This window comes from Haemaphysalis longicornis, unplaced genomic scaffold, assembly GCF_048455015.1.
Source record: "Haemaphysalis longicornis isolate Haplotype H1 unplaced genomic scaffold, Haemaphysalis longicornis Haplotype H1 scaffold_7, whole genome shotgun sequence".
In the NCBI taxonomy this organism is placed as follows: Eukaryota; Metazoa; Arthropoda; class Arachnida; order Ixodida; family Ixodidae; genus Haemaphysalis; species Haemaphysalis longicornis.
Genome location: NW_027526422.1, coordinates 142101666 through 142120674, shown reverse-complemented (window position 1 = coordinate 142120674; position 19009 = coordinate 142101666). Strand labels below are relative to the sequence as shown.

The following is a 19009-nucleotide window of genomic DNA, read 5'->3' as shown; positions in this document are numbered from 1 at the left end:
GGCGTGGATTTTCGAACCAGCATACCAGTTCCGACACTGCTGGAAGAAACTCATTCCTCAGCTGGTCGAACTCCTGCCAGTCTCCACGATTTTAGCAATGCGCGCAGTACCTATAGTCAGCTGACCTTCCGTCGAAGTCTATGGTGTGGCAGGAAGCCCAAACCACAGAATTTTGGTCGGAGGCCAAAAAAAATGGCGTTGCGAGCTGAGGCTGCGACACTAATGTAGATGACAGAATCCAGCGAACTCATCAAATCTTATCCACGTGCCGAAGTGCTTGATCACATGCTTGAACAAAACAAATAAGCAGATTCTTCCTGAATAAGGTGGTCATATCGAGACGATCAGCATGAAGAGAGAAGCTTTCGAAGAAATATCAATGTCATTTGGTTTTGTTTATGTGCCCTTAAAGGAGCCATGCAGACAAAATGCAAGTTGGGTTTATTAGAAAGACTGCTTAGTCCCGATAACAATGATACCAATATCATCGCAATCTTCGAAAAATAACGGAGATATTAAAGAAAACGTGTGAAGTTGTCGCGACCCCCTAGCCAAATTTCCCGCAACTTTTCTATGACGTCATGGAACCTTGTTTGCGCGAATGGCGGCCGCTTAACTGACTTGTCGCGACGACACATGACTGGACGTCTGTAATGGGGCCTCTAGTTTCATTTGACCGCATCACTTGAATGCTAACGTGCAGTTAACGCACTGAAATTTTTTTTTATTGTGGGCCCGCATGACGTCATTTTTGCTCATAACACGTCACTGTGGCGCAAAATTTGGAAGTTTTCAAATACTTCCTGCTTTTTTTTGTTAAAAAAATCTTTTGTGACTGCAATGGAGCTGAGTGAGATACTGAATCCTAGTTCTTTAAAATTAAACGAAGTTGCATTTTCTCTTCATGGCTTCTTTAGGGCTCTTCCCTATTGTGTACTACCAAAGTCGATGAAATATCCTCGATGAAACGTCCTTCTAACAAACGGCGTTCCATCAAACAAAGTTAGATGAAACCGGTTCTATGAACCGACGTTCAATGTAATGGCGTTCGATGAATAGTCTGCAACCCAACAAAAAGATATAGGGCGGCAAAACAATTCGTCGGACAATGAGGCGGCCTTCAGATGGAAGGGGGCAGAAGCGTGCGCTGTTCACGTGGGCCGCGATGAGCCGAGTCTAGGGGGTAGCAAACGGTGGCCATGCTTATAGGGAAGGCGGTTAGCGGCAGTCCTAAGAACTGTGTGGCCACTGTGGGGCGAGTCGCCAAACGCGAGAGCAAGACCTCGAGCAATGCCGCATGTGCAGGAGAGCATTCAAGGGTATAACGATTCAGTAGCGGCCTTTGTCGAGTGCGAAAAAAATACGATAAGGGGCACCCCCTGCTCAAGTTCGGTATGGGCGCTGCATGGGAGGGATACTCTATTACTACGGCGGCTGCGTACCCTTTAATAGCCGCTTGCTGTAAATTATCCCTTTGTCACACTCCCCTGGAACCGCGAACTTTGACTTCGCATCAAGGTGCTTGTTTTACGCGGTTTCTTGTGGTGCTGCAAAATTGCAGTACCGGGAAAGAAAGCGAGCGCATAATGCCAACGCTGACGCACTGTCTCGACGTGTAGAGACCTAGATCCATCGATTCTCTAAATTGATTAAAAATAGGCGAGCGTTCAGCTGCGTAATGGCCTGCGGCCAATGCGACGGGGCAATCTCTACGCTAAGCTCTTGTATCGTCAAGATCAGATTAACTTTTGTGCAGATGAGAATGTGTGTGTGTAGGGGTGTGTGGTGAGTTCAAAGAAGTTACACTACACTGTGGCGGTGGGCATGTCGAGCAAGGTGATGGACTCTTTAAATCACGTGTCGGAAAACGGGCTTCCTGCAAAGGACAGAACGACGTCAGAATCACCGCCAACGATGATTCTGAGGCACCAGCACTTTGTAGAAAGAAACCCAGTGGCCTTCGTGTTTGTGTTCACACATAATTCCATTTGAACTTTTGGAGTAGTGAAAAAGAGAGAAGAATTAACCTCCGAATGTCAAAGAAAAGAGGATTTTCGAGAAATTAGCTCCGTCAAACACCTCGTTTTCGCTGGGAGATAAACGTTACACGAGTTTAAAAACAATAACCTTCGAAAACATGGTGCACCAGGGCTGATTCAGCCGTTCGCAGTGAGCTTCAGACCATGACAGCGCACGTGTTCTAAACGTGTCGGGCAAATTTGTTAGCTGAAGAACCAGTATAAATTGAGCAATGTGGCACGTTTCAATCAGCTAGAACCACGGTTCTAGCGTGTTTTAAACTTCCAGGTTTTGTTCCAGGTTTTAAGTTTGTCCCAAGTTATTCATACAGAACATGTCCATGTTATTTATGAAACCTAGGCCGCAAGAGCGTTGTGAAATAAAATAGTTACAGGAAAAATGCACCAAAGAAGTTCTTCAAAAAGCTTCACATGTAGTAGAAAAGAGTGAGTTGAAGACTCCCAGCAAGTTTCTAGAAAGCATCTTTTTGTTGTGCAAAGGGCTATGTTCCGGTAGTCAAATACAGGCCTCACCACAATTCAGTTATGCGCGTCCGATCATCCTTGAGCATAGGGGTCAAATGCGCCGTAATGTGCAGGTGACGACACGATGCCGGGTGTTTTCAGCAGTAACCATAGTTATCTTCATTGAATAATACCACCCAATTTAAGCATACATTTTTTATTTTTAAATACAGCCAAAATTCACATCAGCCCCATGTTTGGACAAATGAGAGCGGTAATGATGCAGGCGCTACGGCTAACTACGCTGTGCCAGAAATGCCTAACCTGCAGTCCACGCAGAAAACCATCGCTGTGCTTTCAGCGGACGCCTGAAATCGGCTTACAAGAAACCCTGCGAGTGTTTGTGCTAGCTATCCTGCGCTAGAAGTCTACTACAAACGTGATTCGAACATTATGCCACACGGGCAGCTGGAGCCTGTGCACTCCATTCAGTTGTACTTGTTACACCCAATCCCGGGTTAAAATAAAGCTTCTTTCTCCATCCCATGAGATCTTGGTTCACCGCTTGCATTACCCTATCTTTAGTAGTGTGCTTCATGACCTCCTCAGTGACTTTCAACATCATGTCTGCCAGATCAGTTGTATCAGCATGTTGTCTGAATACATCGTAGATGGCTGAAATAAACCAGGACCCGTCTTTCGTGTTTCTGAATGACACGTAGTCGAGAATCGTTGAGTAGGCGACGTACGTGTCACAGAACTGCGGTAACGGATCCGGTGAACCAGAGTCAGCAGCAGATGAATCCGTTGCATAGTTGTGTCTATCTGCATAAAACAGAAAAGAAACATTCAGGCGGAACCGTACCATTCGAAAGGCCGCTTTGTCATGAGGCAATTGCGGGGACAATTGAATGGGGGTTTGGTAAAAAAAAATGTGCATAAAGCTTCGCAAAGTGTTTTGTTGGACGTGTTGGTACGTCACTTTACCTTATTGCAGGGCGTCGGAAAACACAAATGAGAAGAACGGCAAAACATACGCTCCTGGAATACGCTGTTTCTGATATTTGTTGTCTTTCCTTCTCTTCACGTTGTAAATAATTAACTTCTGCGAGCCATGAGAAAATCGGTGGCGGAAATGTGGCGGCGTGTTGTAAATAAGCGCGTCTCCACTTTTTACAGTGTCCAGTTTCCCAAAGCGCATAGTGGACACTTCGCCTTTTTACTGCGGAGGAGTATATATCTAACCCCTGCAGTTTTCACTCCGGTGAAGCCGATTTACTCGGCACCGTTCCGGGGATTCTCCTCGCCAGCGCCGACACCGGTTTACAACTGTTATTCTCCTCGCCACCACCGATGCCTCTGTTGAGCCAAGGCGTGGCGGAAGCCGAGAAATGAAGCTCTCTGTGGGACAAACAGAAAAAGAGGGTTTATTTTTTGTGGCACCCGGGACGGGCGTTCGATGTTCGATTGCCCAAGGCGCGGGCCTCGTGCCGCGAAAGCGCACCTCTAAGCCCGAGCTATGCACTCAGCGTCTTCATCGCATCTAGCTGTATTGCTCGTATGCTTCAGACAACGGAGGAACACGGTGATGATAATTTTTCCACACATTCCGGGCCGGGAGAAAGTGGCTAGGCGCGAATTTCAAGTGGGTAAAGTCTTTGTATGGGTCTGGTTGTCCCAAGCCCATCTTGCAGCTTGATATTGCAAGAAAGGATGACACGATCGGTGCTTTTTTCTCTTTCCTTCGAATGTCTTCTTTTGACATACAATGCCACGTTCGTGAAACTGGCATTCACGTAGCTGCACACCCCTGAGACGAATAAAGCTCTGTGGAAGCTTGGACCGCAATAAGTTGATTTTCTTGTATGGGGCCCCACGTAACTTGTTGGTCAGCAGGCAACACTTTCTAAAATTCTCCGTGACGACGTATACCTCCGCTTCGTACGCTTGTGGGTTTGCACTGCAAAAGACATGCACTTCCAGTATGTTGGGAAACTTATCTTCTCCGGTTATCCATCGGGGAACCACGATTTCATGCAGGTTGACTCGGAACCGCTTGCACAGATGGCAGCCGTTGGCCACTCGCTTCACCTAGTATCTTGCTAGGCAAATCCAGTATTTCTCTCCGAGTTGTGTCATCGTGTCTCTCATGCCGCCGTGTAGAACTTGAGTGTGGGCTCTAGCTGCCAGCAGAGACGAAAATAGGTGATTTGCAGTCCTCTTTCACCAGCTGCGCGATCGGTTTATAACAGCGGTAGCTCCCCTATCATCCGTTACCAGAGCAACTTGCCTGTTTTGAACGCCGACTTGAGCCCGTAATTCTTTAGCATAAAAGGCTTTCCGTGCGACATTTTTGCCAGTGTATTTGACAACTAAGCACGCGCCCTTCATCCTTCATCGGTTGCCGGTTGATGCGTGCACTAGCAGAGGCTGGAAGAAGGGCAGCGTGCATGCACAGATTGTCGTCATGGCGCTACCGATGACGTCCGCCTTGTGCTGGCGGGAAATTTAAATGTGGTGCAGGGGTCTGGGTTGGTGTGTCACACATGCTTTGATTGATTGATTGATTGTAGGGTTTAATATGCCGACGCAACGCAGGCTATGAAGCGCGCCGGTGTGGAGTGCTCCAGGTAATTTTGACCACCTGGGGAACTTTAACGTGCGCCGAAATCTCGTACACACGGGCGTTTTTGCTTTTCGTCTCCATCAGAAAAGCGGCCGCCGCGGTTGCGAATCGAACCCGCGACCTCGTGCTCAGCAGCACAACGCCTTAGCCACTGAGCCACCGCGGCGAGTTCGTTACACAGGCAGTGAGATACATATGACGCTGTACGGAAACGGACAGCGACATGTTTGTCTACTAGAACGAAGCTCGAGTCATTCAAGCTTGTAACTCCCTATAGACAGCCGCGTGTCGCTCTATCAGATGAAGAACCGCGGTAATCGAAGAAACGTGTGCTGGAACAGAAGCTCGAAAGGGTGCTAAAACAGAAAGCCCCCGCCGCCTGCGTTTCCACCGCACGTTCCACTTCGCCGAATAGCTGGGAATGGCTCCCGGATAGACAGCTACGTCGACGTGAGCCACTATTTCTTGTTATGCTTGAAGGGCTTCAGAACGACAGTTTGGGTGGTGCCTTTACCGTCTAAGCACCCGCACATAACTGGTTGCAGGTTTATCCGGCGCCAGTTGCGATTGGAGGGAAGGATTGGGGAGGCGCAGGGGGGGGGGGGGGGGGGGGCGTGCAGGCGCAGGTATAGGTTTTATGCCCTCACTGATGACACGTCCGTTATGCTGGTTTAAACGTGTGGGTCCACCACCGCATTGCGAACTTTCCGTTGTCCTCAGTGGCTGAGCGGAATGGGTTGGTGTATAACATAGACAGTAAGATGCCTACTACGCGGGATGGAAACCGACAGCTTGACGATTGTCAACTACAATAAATGTCAAGTCCCTCAAAGTTTCATTAGGATAAGTGCTAATTGCTTAATCGCAATCTACAAACCAACGTGTATTGTTTCATGCATTTCGTGTACTGCGTCCACCATCGCCGGTCATCCTTCCTTACAGACCGGAAGGGCACTAAATTTTGTTACAGTTCCCTGTAGTATTCTTACTGGATGTGCACTTGCATTAGACTTTAGTATAAACAAAAATGATTATTCTAGTTTTTCTGTGCCCTACGCATAAATGATGTCGGACATATCTCAAATATGTCAATTTCGGGTGCAAGAACAATATCGCAATTGGTCTGCAGCTGTTTTTTAGCAGTGCATACATTTAATCGTTTGAGGTGTGTACTCTAAGTCACAGTGATAAGCGTCCACACTTTGCAAGCCCCACTAGGATCTATTCTTATAGGTTCGGGAATTACTCAAGGTTATCATCCATTGGAAGGGTTAACAATGAAAAAAAAAAACAATTGCTGAAAAACAAAAAAATGACGCCTGCAATCGACAGTAGGGGATTCTTATGCTCTGGCAGTTCCTTTGCCAGTATTTTGCAGTAGTCACCGCCAGGAAACACGTCGTAAAGAAGTTGTCCAAAAGAGCGTTAGACTTCACACGGTCCGACATGCAATTGGAGCTTCTAGCTGAGCCTGCTTCTTCAGATGGGTGGCTGAATCTGCAATGAAGTTAGGGTGTACCGGGATAGGTGGTTGTTGTGTCGGGACCCTCAGGGTGTAGGTCTCTGACTCAAAAGGGAACACCTTGGCGCGGGCTCTCCGCGCATTGTACGTATCCATTGCCCCTGGAGGTAAAGACGGCATCTTGCAATCGATGGAGCACCGCGTCCAGTGTCGTAGTCCGCTGTGTGGACCGGACAAGCTCTGGGACGTTTATGTTGGTTCCTTGATCGCTGTTTCGTAAGCCAACGTGGCATAACCAGATGGTTTCCACCGGCATCTCCTGTGAAACGTGAACACTTAATCTTTCCTTGAGTTTTTTAAACCCACCATTATTGTCCTAACGCGCCTTGTACGAGCTCTATTATGATAGCAACTGCGGGGCACGTGATAAGCACTACATGGGCTCAATGTAGCAGGAAACCTTTGTGGAGGAAGAAGTTCGCTTATTGTGCCGTTCATTTGGAACAGAAGCTGCTTCTGCGTAGCATGGCAGATAGTGGGTCGCTAACCCAATCCGCTTGCTCTCCGTTTGAAACTTAGGGAACGGCCCCAGAGATCCATTTCGGCATGTTCACAGTGTTCCGACATTTTGAGTTATGGTCTGGTAGTACAGCGGGAGGCGTCTTTAGGGATATTAGCAGTAGGCGATAGCGGTCCCATTTAAACGCTGCTCCATCCCTGCCTTGGAAGGCCGATTTGAGCAGCTGCTGCACCGGCATTGGCGTAAATAAACAGAAACGGCATCGCGCGCGAATTCAAGTGAGTGTCGGCGTGTACCCTTGAGGAATATTTACCTTCAAAAACGAGAAAGACTGTGCTGAAATTGCATTCTACGCAACCTGGTTACTAGCAGTTAAAACACGGCTGGTTTCACATCATAACGCCGGTGTTCACATAAGCCACTGGAACGGGTTTCTGGAACGAACATCGCAGGGCCGTAGAAATGCATCGCTTCATTTGAAAAGGCAATGATTTATGCATGCAATAATGAGAGTTGCTGAGTGGCTCATCATTTTTCAGAAACTAGCTAGTGCGACTCTAAACGAGACCAGCACAAGCGTAACATGAGCTGCACCTGCATGCGATGGAAAAATGGCGGTGGCAGCCCTAGTCCTAGTTTTTCTCTCACATTTGACGGGATGATCCTCGCTGGCTTCTTAACAGGTGTCCTAAGTATCCTATTGAGTTAGTCTGTTCCTAATACCGATATATATTTAATATATATATATATATATATATATATATATATATATATATATATATATATATATATATATGAATAGGTGGCCACTGCGTCGCTCGCTTTGGAGCGAAACCTCTGGCAGAAGTTTTTACGTTCATGCCGAAAATCTTCGTAAAAGTATTACAGAAATGCTGGGTATTTTAATTAATTTACAAACATGCATACATCAAAAAATTTCATCCCCTAATCCCGCGTTTCCGTCGTCGCATCAAGGGATCGAGTGAAACCTGACGTCTTCTTCTTTGGCGTTGGCTTAGATTGTACCTTGCGGATTTCGTGACTTACTTTATCCGTTTTCTTCATTTTCTTACATTTATTTAATCTCACAGGGGAGCAAACTAGACCGAAGTGCGACAGAAATACGTTTTTTAGTTTCTTCTATTTTTATTCAGATATTCCGGTGGAAGACTTGCCAGATTTGGCTATCGATAAAAAATTGGGCGGCTATTCGTTTTTATCCTCCTTTTCTTTTCAGCGATTTATCATTGCGCTGTCATAACAATTAAGCGTCTTAACACGGCGTTATGCTGTTCACATTTTGCTGTTCGGCAAAGATGACATACGAATAAAAAAAGAAGCCTGGCGTTAGTTATCTAACGCATACACGTATTTTTAGCCCCTGCAGTCACGATTTTGTTCTGGACAGGTGCGCATATGTATGGTTCCTGCTCAAGCTTTTTGACTCCACAAATGCGCGAGAGTGTTGTCAGTTTGAAAGTTACTATATCTCAAGTGACTGGAGGCAGAGGGCGCAGAGTTCGCGGTTACCGATAATTTTTGCAAAGTGCCGGTTTCCACAATCACACAGAAAAGAAATTCATGCGTAAGTGGCTCTCTCTCAGAATGAACTAACCCTACCCATGTGGTTTGCTGTTCATTGTGGCACGGAAACTTGGAACGGAACGCGATACAAATGAATCAGCTAAAAGCATTTCACGAGCTTCAGTAGCTGTTAGGACAGCGAAAAACCCAACACGTGTGCCTAGGATTACTTTAGGACACGTGCTCAAAAACGACAAAGCCTAAATTTTCCTAACACCAAATATGTGTCGAAACAAACCAAGCAGAGGCTGCGCACTTCATTTCGCCATCCCATTCGGGTAACAAAGTCAGGTCTCAGGGTAGGTTCCACCCGTCCAGCTGCCCCGATCTTCTTGCAGGGCTAATCTTTGGAAGTAACAAGTCCCCAGTGCAGTGGTTTTCCGAAGGACCAAGTAAAACGGGGGTGGTGAGCAAATTTATTTATTTATTTATTTATTCAAAATACCTTACAGGCCCGGGGGCATTGGGTAAATGACAGCTTTCATCTTAAAGAAATGGCAGCATCTAAACAAGCACATGTATTGTTTACGTAGGCCATAGAAGATAGTTTTTTAATGCCTTTGGTTAAAGTATCAAACATTGGTTGGCAGTATTTATCCTTTGATTGTACGCGGTCACCAGGGTATACTTTTTTGTTTTATATAAAGGACCTTTTCGTGACTCTAAGTTTTTCTTGTGCATCATGTCGCAGGATTCAATTTGGATATGTTGATTTACGAGTTCTGCTGCTGTTTCGTAAGTCCTGTTTTGCTTGAATTGCCCAATAGGCTGCGATGTTCTCAAATGATAACTCACTTAGCTAGAGAGATAATAACCTTACTTCGCATGCATTTCGAAGGGAGGATGTAACTCCCCCTCCAATCAGGAGGCTTCCAGAAGCCCGTGGGCCCTAGCAGCTCCCTGGGCCAGTTACACAACTTTCTTCCAAATTTGGCAATACCTACTGAGTAGCGCGGTGGTCTTCCAAATCACCGGTCCCGTTATTTAAAGAGATAAAAGGATGAGTTTTTGCTCATTGTGTTTCTCTACGATAATATTCGTGTCCTTTTCTCCCATGAGGAGATGATCAGGTTATCGTGCTATGTCATTCGACGGCATTTTACTGTGCGCAGGGCATGGGCAGGCCCACACAATTTTCGCAAGATTGGCCCTCTTTTTTAACACTATTTACGAGGTGTGTCGTAGATCCCGGGATAGCACTGGTTGTACAACGCCGGATTTAAATACGTGTTAGCCTGAAGGAGTTGATATGCGATCTACGCTTTTTAACAACTTTTGAGGCGGCGGGTGCTTAACTCGGGAGAATGCTGCTACTCATAAACATGAACAAACACAAGAAGCCAATCACAAGATTACGACGTTTAGCGGCTGTGTTTATGAAGAAAATGTTTGTTTTTCAATTTCCGACTTTGCAATTGCATCTTTTAACTCTTTTTGGTTGTTTCGATAGCCAGGCAAGTATTATAGTACTTCTAATAAATCAGCTGCTAGTTGGCGCTCATGCTGCCCATTTCTTCTGTTTGTATTCTTTAGAATGTGTCTCTTGTATCCTAAAGCGCAGTCGATCAACATGCAAAGCCAACTAGCTCAATTCATTACCATACATTGACGGGAGTTTCTGTAAGGATCTATTGTCTCCCTACACGTCATCAGATGTCCGCTTGAAGAGGGACAGAGGATTGACGGCGTCTTGTCGCCGCCATCTCCGTTTGCACCGAGCCGTGTAGAGTCAGCCGCAAGCTCGCATTGTTAATCCTCGATGTGCTTCGTGAACACGTCCGCTTGCCGAGGGGCTAGAGTGTGCCGGCTCCTATAGTAAACCTAGGCGATTCGATTTGAGTCTCGCAATTGTACTCGTAAACGGGTAGCTTCTCGTACTGGTAAACGAGTCTCGTAAATGAGTCTCGTAAACAATCGTAAATTGTACCCGTAAACTAGTCTTTTAAAGGAGTGCCTTGATATAATTAAGCGACACGCGGCCTTTGGTGAGGTCTCTAAATGCCGCGTTCGAGTCTCTGACAATCACTACCCTGTTTATGCGGGCTGTTGCACCTTCCTCTACAGTTGCCCGTGCTGCATCAGGGGAGGTTGTTGTTTTGGGTGTGCGTGGTAGTGGTGTGTCGTCCTTCAGATGCTCGTAGGCGACTGCAGTTATAATTCCTAGAGCGACAGCCACTTCATCGCCTACCTCGGGGCTGGTCTTCCAGACCTAACTGGAAGCAACCAGGTTCCCCTCAAGATCCACCACCGCCACAGGAACTGCGCCAAATCTGCTTTGCGATCTATGCGATGTCGACAGCGTTCACATACAATATTTTGTTTGTTTTTTTTTGTTTGCGTTGAGCTCCAGCTTCCTCTTTAGTGCTGCCAAACTGGCCGTTTTTTTCGTCACTCCCGTTTCCGGGTGAATGCTTGCCGGGAAAGCGGGAATGCCTACGACTCCTCTCGTTGCACTCGAGAGAGAGTATTGCTCTCTGAAGTGCGACTCGCGGTATATTCCCAAAGACGCAAAGTATATCTGCCCGTGTGGCTTCGTGATAGTCTGCCCGCTAGCGCTATGGGCGGCCCTGCATCAATTCGTCTACTGAGTTTTCAGCCCCATAGCAGCAAACCTTCCTGTAGATGTCGTGATTGGTATGCCCAAAGCCTGTTTGTACGGCTACCTCCTCAGCTTATCTACTTTCTACTTCTCGCTTGTGAGCACATTGAGGAAAGGCCTCCTTGCGACTCACGGCGGAGGCTTGTAGAAGCCTCAGGTGGTTTGGCTCCTTCGTTTCCCGATGTGTTTTGGGTATGCGGGAAATGAGTCAAGTCGTCGGTGCAAGCTACCCTGCAGCCCCTTGATGGCCTCCGTAATGTCCTTTAAAAACAGCGCGGAAGACGGGAATAAGGCAGGAGACGACGACACAAGCGCTGTCATACAACTGTGCTCAGTTTTGATCCGCAGGAAGATGTACACGAAAAGTGAACGGAAGACAAGAACAAACAAAAAAAACGAAATAAATATTTGACGTAAAAAGTGATAACAGCAGATTAGTTAGAAAGACAACAATAATATCCGCAGCGTGACTATTTGCAGACGACTAGTCACGTTAGGTAAGCGACTTCTTTGTCCAGCAGTGACATGGATGGTTCGCTGATGCAACAGGTGGCACGATGTTCGACAGGTTCGACAGGTGCCACTTTCGACAGGTCGTACATTCATTCCGCACGGAGCCTCCGGCGGCTGCAGTCCCAGTTTCAAAGAATGCGCCACACTCGCCACTTACCGCGGGGGAAGGGAGAGGGAGATCTTTGAAGCCTACGAAACCAACAGGAAAGGGAGCGCTTGCATCCGCGAAACGTCAGTGTCCCTGCTGGACGAGGAAATCAGTTGCCTAACGTGGCTAGTCGTCCACAAATCGTCACGCGGCGGATAATATTGTTGTTTCCATTCTAACTAATCTGCTGTTATCACTGCTTACGTCAAAAGTTTATTTTTTTACGTTTCTTCTTTTCATCTCTCTCCTTCGCTTTTCACGTATATTTTCATGCGAATTAAAAATGCACACACTGTTCGCCCGCGCTTGTGTCGTCTGTTCCTTCCTCAGTCCCGTCTTCCGCGCTTTTTTTAAACGATATAATGTAACAACAAGCCCTTTAGTCCACCCTCTTGCGATGTACTCCGTAATGTGCCCGTTCGGTTGGATCCTGAGCCCCAGCACCCTGATGTTGCGGATAACGTGGATATTTAGTCCCTCGGCCCGGACTCTAATAGTGGACTTTGCTTATCTGCTTCTATGTCGCTCTTTGTTTGCATTCTACGACAATATAACAGAAGAGGTGCCTTTAGCGGTGAGCAACACAGACGCATCGTGGCAGCGTACTGTACCACAGCTTCGGGGTAGCGATTAATCTCTTCATCGCTACCGCCTCCAGAGACCAGAAGGTAGCATCGTTGGCATCCCGACCGGCATTCTGTCTATAAAACCAGTCGTGGCTTTCACACAGCCTGCGTGACGGCCTTGCTATGGATTCATATATGCGGGGGTGCCCTATTATGGTCGGATGGAGCCCTGACTAGTACCCCCGTTCCCTCGCTCTATGAATCAGATTCCACTCCACGCGAGAGCAGACGTGCCCTTCTGCTGGTTAAATGTCCCTAACGTTGTTGAGAGTTGCGCTGCTGACACATAGGCTTTCTAGACACTCCTTAATTGTCTCGTGATTGGCAATATATAATGTCTTCGCCAAGTCCCGACCTAGAATGGCTCTGGTGTGCAAGCAGTCAAACATGTTTTGCTTGGGTCTCAACATAACGTCTTGCGTAGACAGGCCCGGTCTAAATCTGATCATGGTATGAGTGAAGAGGTGTATTTTGTACACGAATGCGTGAAGACTGTTTAGTACTAGGTGCTCTAACAATTTGCCTATACATGACCTTAGTGAAGTTGTATCAGATTGTTCAGGGAAGCGTTCTTTTCAGGCGTCGGAATCTTTGCTATCTTTGCGTCTCTCCACTGTGTCGCTGACTCGCAGCGTTCCCAGGTACCGAGTCGGCGCCCTCACCGAATCGTCTTCCAAATACTGGATCATCCTGTTGGTCACGCCACTGGGACCCGGAGCCGACTTTTAGGCAGCGCCTGAATGGCTCCGCGCACCTCGGCCGGCGTGATAGGTTCATCAAAGTTGGGATTCGTTGGTCCTTAGTATACTTTCAGTTGAACTCCCGGGCCGTTGACCGCGTATCGTTTTCATATCTCTTTTAGAGCTCCTAGCCCCAGCATTCAAATATTCGAATTATTTTACTTACATTCTGCTTTCGAGTAGTTTCGCTTTTTGGGGGGTCCACCAGACACCTTAGTGCGTTCCAGATTTTTGCTAGGCCCTTTTGCCTGTCCATGTCGTGGCCCGTGCTGCACCAATTTTGCTTTACCAAACGATTCGCGTAGCCCTCATTTCCTTCATTGACTCTTGCTAGCTGCCTGTAGAGTTTGAGATTGTAGTTCAGCTTCGCCAGACTTGTTGCAGCCCCGCCTTGGCTTTCTAAATGTGCAAAAGCCTGGCTTCAGTCTTCTGGAGCTTTGCTTCGTTCTGGATTGTCTTAGTCGACGGCCTAATCTCAGCGTGTAGTTACATGACCCATGCTCCTCTATCTATAATGTTGCGGGCAGCCTAACCCGACTTTGCCCTTATTCGGCGTTGCACCATAAAAACCTTATCATCATCATCATCATCATCATCATCATCATCATCATCATCATAATCAGACTAATGCGACTCTCCGTCGCGATCACAGGTTTTCAAACATCTCTGGAGTATAAAGAAATCTCAGACCACTAGCTTAAGTTGATTATTGCACCTAGCTTTCGTTGGGCCAACCGCAAAATCGGTGGCCACGCTCAAGTGGCCGCTCCCTTAATTTCTTTAAGGTTCGTTCACCGTACGCCACCCTCACCGACATTCCTTACGAAACTCAGTTCTTGAGTGGTGTCTACGCTCACGCTGTTAATGTGTGCGTGGGGCATTCGGGATACGTCACAAGAGTAATGACCTCTTGTTGAGAGTCCAGCCAAAGATCCCTCCCTTTCATTATACCCTCCTTGTACCCACACGCCATGTGCGGCGGATCCAATACCCCCTTGTTATAAGCGGCTGTTTACCCGCAACATTCCGGCGCTTGCGGATAGGATTCTTGAATCTATCTCTTCTGAGGCCTATTGCGGATGTTCGGCATAAAGCCACTCCCCTCTCCCAGTTTTTTGGGCGAAGGTAGTTCGCGTGAGTACCTGGTCTACGGTCATTATGCCCTTTTCGCGTCTCATCGCGAACCGTTTCGCCTATACAGGGTTTTTACCGCGGTCCGTGTCATCCGAGCGCTATTCATCAAACTGAAACGGGTATCCCGATACTGTGCCTGCCCCCTCGTTTCCTGCAGGCCAATGCCATTCTCGTCTCCATCCAGCGCTTTTAGAGAGGATAAATTATTGAAGGTTTCCACGATTGCGGCGATACCTCCGACAATTCCACTGGGAAATGAAGTACTTGTTACGTTTCTTACCGGCGTGCATACTGATGATTATTTAGTCGAAGTTCGGTTTCCTACCGTTCTATTAACCCAGGCAAAACTCAAACCGTCTGCTGCCGGGCTCAAGTGCGGCTTTGATTGGACCTACTCCGCTACCGTGCTTCTCGTGTTGCTGATGCCCGGCCGTGGCATGTGAACTCTAGTGCGACCACCCTCGTGTTCAAAGGCTAAACTGCTTGGTTATGTTTTCCGCAAAGAAAGTTAACAAGGCCCTTACCTCCTCGACTTTTGCGTCTATTGTCTCCTCAATCTATCTACTGAATGCCTCAGATCTCCTGTCTATGCTTTCCTGTATTCACGCTTTACTGTAGCCTCTTTTGCTTCTTGGCCATGCGCATGAATCCTGATTAACCGCGCTTTTGGCCTACCCTGCCCCTTGGTGGAGGAGACTCTATATCGAAGTTGCCCAAATGTATGCCGCGATATCAAAAGCTCGGCCTTGCCGGCTTTCCTTGTTCGCAATTGTCGCCGAAGAAGCTGATGCCTTCAAAACCCTTCGTCGATTTTGCGACTTAATTTGACTTCGACCTAACCCCGTCACGTTCTTTATCGGATAATATTACCAGAATCCCCTCGCATTCACTGGGCAGGCCTGAAACACACACGTGCTCTGCGCCTCGGTCCTATCTCTACCGGATTTGGAATTTGCTCTCTACTCGTTAAAAAGCGGTTCTCTGCAATAATAATATCTGCCCTCTGTCTAACCTTGGTTATGTTGCACTGCTCTACTATGGCCCTGGCATATTTATATCTGCTATCCTGGGAGTCCGTTCTGCCCTCCGCTTTAGGTTGGGGGGGCCGCGCTCGCTACGCTCACGTTGTTACCGTGTGCGTGGGGAATTCGGGATACGCCACGAGAGTGATGGCGTCTTGTTGAGAGTCCAGCCAAAGATCTCTCTCTTTGATCATACCCTTCTTGTAACCCCACGCCGGGTGCGGCGGATTAAATAGCACACTCGTATAAGCGGCTGTTTACCCGCAACATCTAGGGCCTTGGGGATAGGAATCTTCGTGGCATACCCTTGGTTCTGTCGAGGATGCCGCCACCTCCAGCACATACCTTGTCTGTTTCGAGTTCAGTCGCTTGTACAGCATCGACGCTTTCTACGCGCTGCCGCCATTTTGTCTCAGACCTATTCTCGAGGTGGCAGGTCAAAGTGTCCCAGTGTCGACGGCGACCTCGAGGCCCGTCATCCTCCGGTGAACCTGCTCCCAGAAATGGATTTAGATTTGCCGCTGAAGTTGCCGGTGCGAGACGATGTCGAACCACCGGAGCGCCGGTGGCTTGAACAGGACGCACTTTGAAGTCTGTGGCCCTGGCGAAGGCACTCTCCATCGTTCCGGACGGGAGGTGAGAAAAGCACTCCGAACGATCCCCGCCGTTCTTGATGATCCCTCCATCATCGCTTTGGCTTTGAGTGATTGAGTGGCCTTGGTTATTGATAAAAAATGTATTTACCTGCGTTTTCTTTGCTCCTTCTCCAGCCTAACCTTCTTGAGTAGGTAGAGAATTTGGTAACACTGTCAACACTTTTTGTGGGCACTTTGTGTCCTTTGCAAAGAAAGCACACTGTGGCTTGCTGAAGGGCTGGTGGTGCGTTTCCTTGGCACCGAATGTCCGGCACACGTTCTCTGCCGATTCGGTAGCGGTTGTTAGTGGGCATACGTCGACTCCATGACCAAGGTGTCCGCATCTCATGCGCATTTCTATTCTCTTCTCGAGAAGGTGTCCGCCCCTTGATAGCATAAAAAGTGGGGGAGTTGTGATCCCTCGAACACAAGGATGGCCACGTTTGGTTTCCCCTGCATGCGTCCCGCTTGGAGCACCGTCGAGTTTCTTCAATTCACTAGGCTTCTAGAGACACCCTCCTACTGTTTGTGGTGGAAATGCTGTAGATGATGCCCTTTGCGCAGTCCCCTGGCGCCGTAACGAAGGCTCTCACTCCGAACGGTCTGGTCCCTAACATGAACGACTGACTGTTGCTGTACATACAAGCTCGCTCCAAGCTGGGAGTGCTGACTACCACAATGTTTCTGGGTCGTTTACTTTGAAGCAGGGCTTACTCCACCTCTTCGACTTTGAAATTCGCGGAACGGCCTGCGCCTCAATGACCAGGGCCGAGCGCATGGCTGTTGCACCACCGTCACTTGAATCTTGGCACCCGTGTTCTTGGGGGGATGGCCACAGCCTTGCTCGCGTGATTGCCTTCGCTCTTCTACGGCTCGCGCCAACTTCCTGCGATGCTTTATTCAAACCGCATCTGTACGAATGTCGTCGGGTGAAATAGACCCGCCCTCGACCTCCCCGACGACCATGGGACAGGTGCCCACTTTAATGACGCCCCAGTGCAGGCGTACGTGACGGTCCAAGACGGTAGCCGCGTTGTGCTCCGTCGATGGCGTCCGGACCCCTCGTAAGGTTTACCAGACGGCATGCCGCCTCGAAGAGAAAAGACTTTTATGATCCGAGCCAGTCCTTTCACGGCCATAAAAGTAGGTCCAGTCATACCGGACACCTTCGGACAAACTCTGTATCTGTCGTTTACATGATTTCACATGTAAGTTGCCGCCAATGAACGACTTAAGGTGGACGCCGGGTCAGAGGCGTCTATTTTCTATGGCCTCTGGTGGAGCTGCTCCACTTCATCAAGAAATCATTGTGGACAAAAATATCGTAATGCTAGCGACGGACGTTTTTGTGTGAGCAGGAGCCGCAAATTCAAGGGAACAGTAGGCGTGACTGATGTAATCACTAAAGATATCAAATAACGCGAACTGCATTTAAGTTGATGTCATTTAAGTTATTGGTAAGTTCACTTAAGGTAATAATGGGGCACCCGAACCTGGCACGACCAAGGACAAATCGGGATGCACTTACCTCCCCGGCAGGCCTGTATAAAGAACAGCTTGGGCTTGCCTCTCAGGTTTCGGCAGTTCACGTTGTTGAACAGAGCATAGACTTTGTCGTGAAGTTTCAGCTCTTCTCCATCAACACCGAATATGACGCCTGTGCTGCCGTGTGACATCAAAATGACAACCAAGCAGTCGGCGTCCTCCTGCTGCTTCGCATTCGCTGCTTGTTTCAACACCTCCGCCATATCCTGTGTGACAAGAGATAAGGAGCATTAGCAGTCGCCTGTTAAGCAGTAAATTCCCTGAGTTTATCATTCCGTTTCTACTGTTTTCCACCGCTACTGGCAGATGCGTACTTTCCTCAGTTTCCTTAGGCATCAAATGGAGGCCAACAGACCCATTTTTAATGTTCACAAGGGCAGATCCCGATCCTCAAGTTGTCATTGTAATTTTATTCAAGTATAAGGTTGCCAGCTTTCTCGAAAGAAAAGAATTGGTAGGCGCGCACCGAGGTGGGAGGGGGGATTTTGAAAGAGGCAGAATGAAATAAAATATAATGTAAACAAGGATCGTAATTTTCGCTACAAAGAATCATGATTACACTGAAATGATTCGGGTTTTTTTTGCTTCCGCCGTAATGTGTTTATTTACGCAAACATCAAAATTCACTCGCGTTAAATTCACAGGTGTTAAATTCACACGTGGAGACAAAACAAAATGTGATAGCGGAATAGTAGAATACTACATAAAATGAAGAAGGTAGGGCAAGGATACCTTCTTGCACCTCTGTCGATCTTACTCTATTTCTACAGACAAGTCCTAAAATAAGCATTCCAAAATGAACACACAAAAAAACTGGCAGCAACACAAATCAACCCAAGAAAGAGTCCCAAAATAAATTAAGGACCATCATGTACACAACAAAAATGAAAGAAAATGAAAACATGCGCGACGAACACACTGTGTGGCACTGTTCAGCCTATTTTCGTTTTCAAAGGAGTACTTTTCATTGTATCTAGTTGCCGACAAGAGCTGTTTGCTTTGTTTTACCCTCCCCACAAACTCTTCACAGCTGTACGGGAGATTATGCGCTATGCATAGTTCTGCCTTGGACACTGGAACACCTACTCTGTCTGTTTCGTCGGTCCACCGATTGCCCATCACACTGAAAATGCGTTCTACAAAGGCGTTGCTGCAGGGCACAGATATATATATTTCATGTGGTTTTAAAGTGAGGACATTTAACCTCTTTTAAGGAACTAAGCCACAATGTGCTAGATATTTCATTTTTTCTAGAAATTCCGCGAAGGGTGTCTCTGAGAAGGAGATTTCTCATATAGCATCGCCGTTCTCTTGGAAATCAATGCCGAACAGCTGCCCGCATAAGAACCGCTGATATCGCAGGTGCGCCCTT

The 19009-nt window shown here is 47.6% G+C and overlaps 1 protein-coding gene across 1 annotated transcript in view; it reads right to left on the bottom strand.

The window, feature by feature from the left end:
* Positions 1 to 2684: 2684 nt before the first annotated feature.
* Positions 2685 to 19009, bottom strand: part of LOC144147090 (uncharacterized) — a 242100-nt gene continuing 225775 nt past the window's right edge. The window contains exons 18-19 of the mRNA XM_077679137.1: positions 17621 to 17843; positions 2685 to 3308 (exon numbers count right to left, since the gene is read on the bottom strand). Of these exons, the coding sequence (XP_077535263.1) occupies positions 2935 to 3308; positions 17621 to 17843 (597 nt within the window). The 3' untranslated portion in view covers positions 2685 to 2934. The remainder of the gene's footprint in view (positions 3309 to 17620; positions 17844 to 19009) is intronic.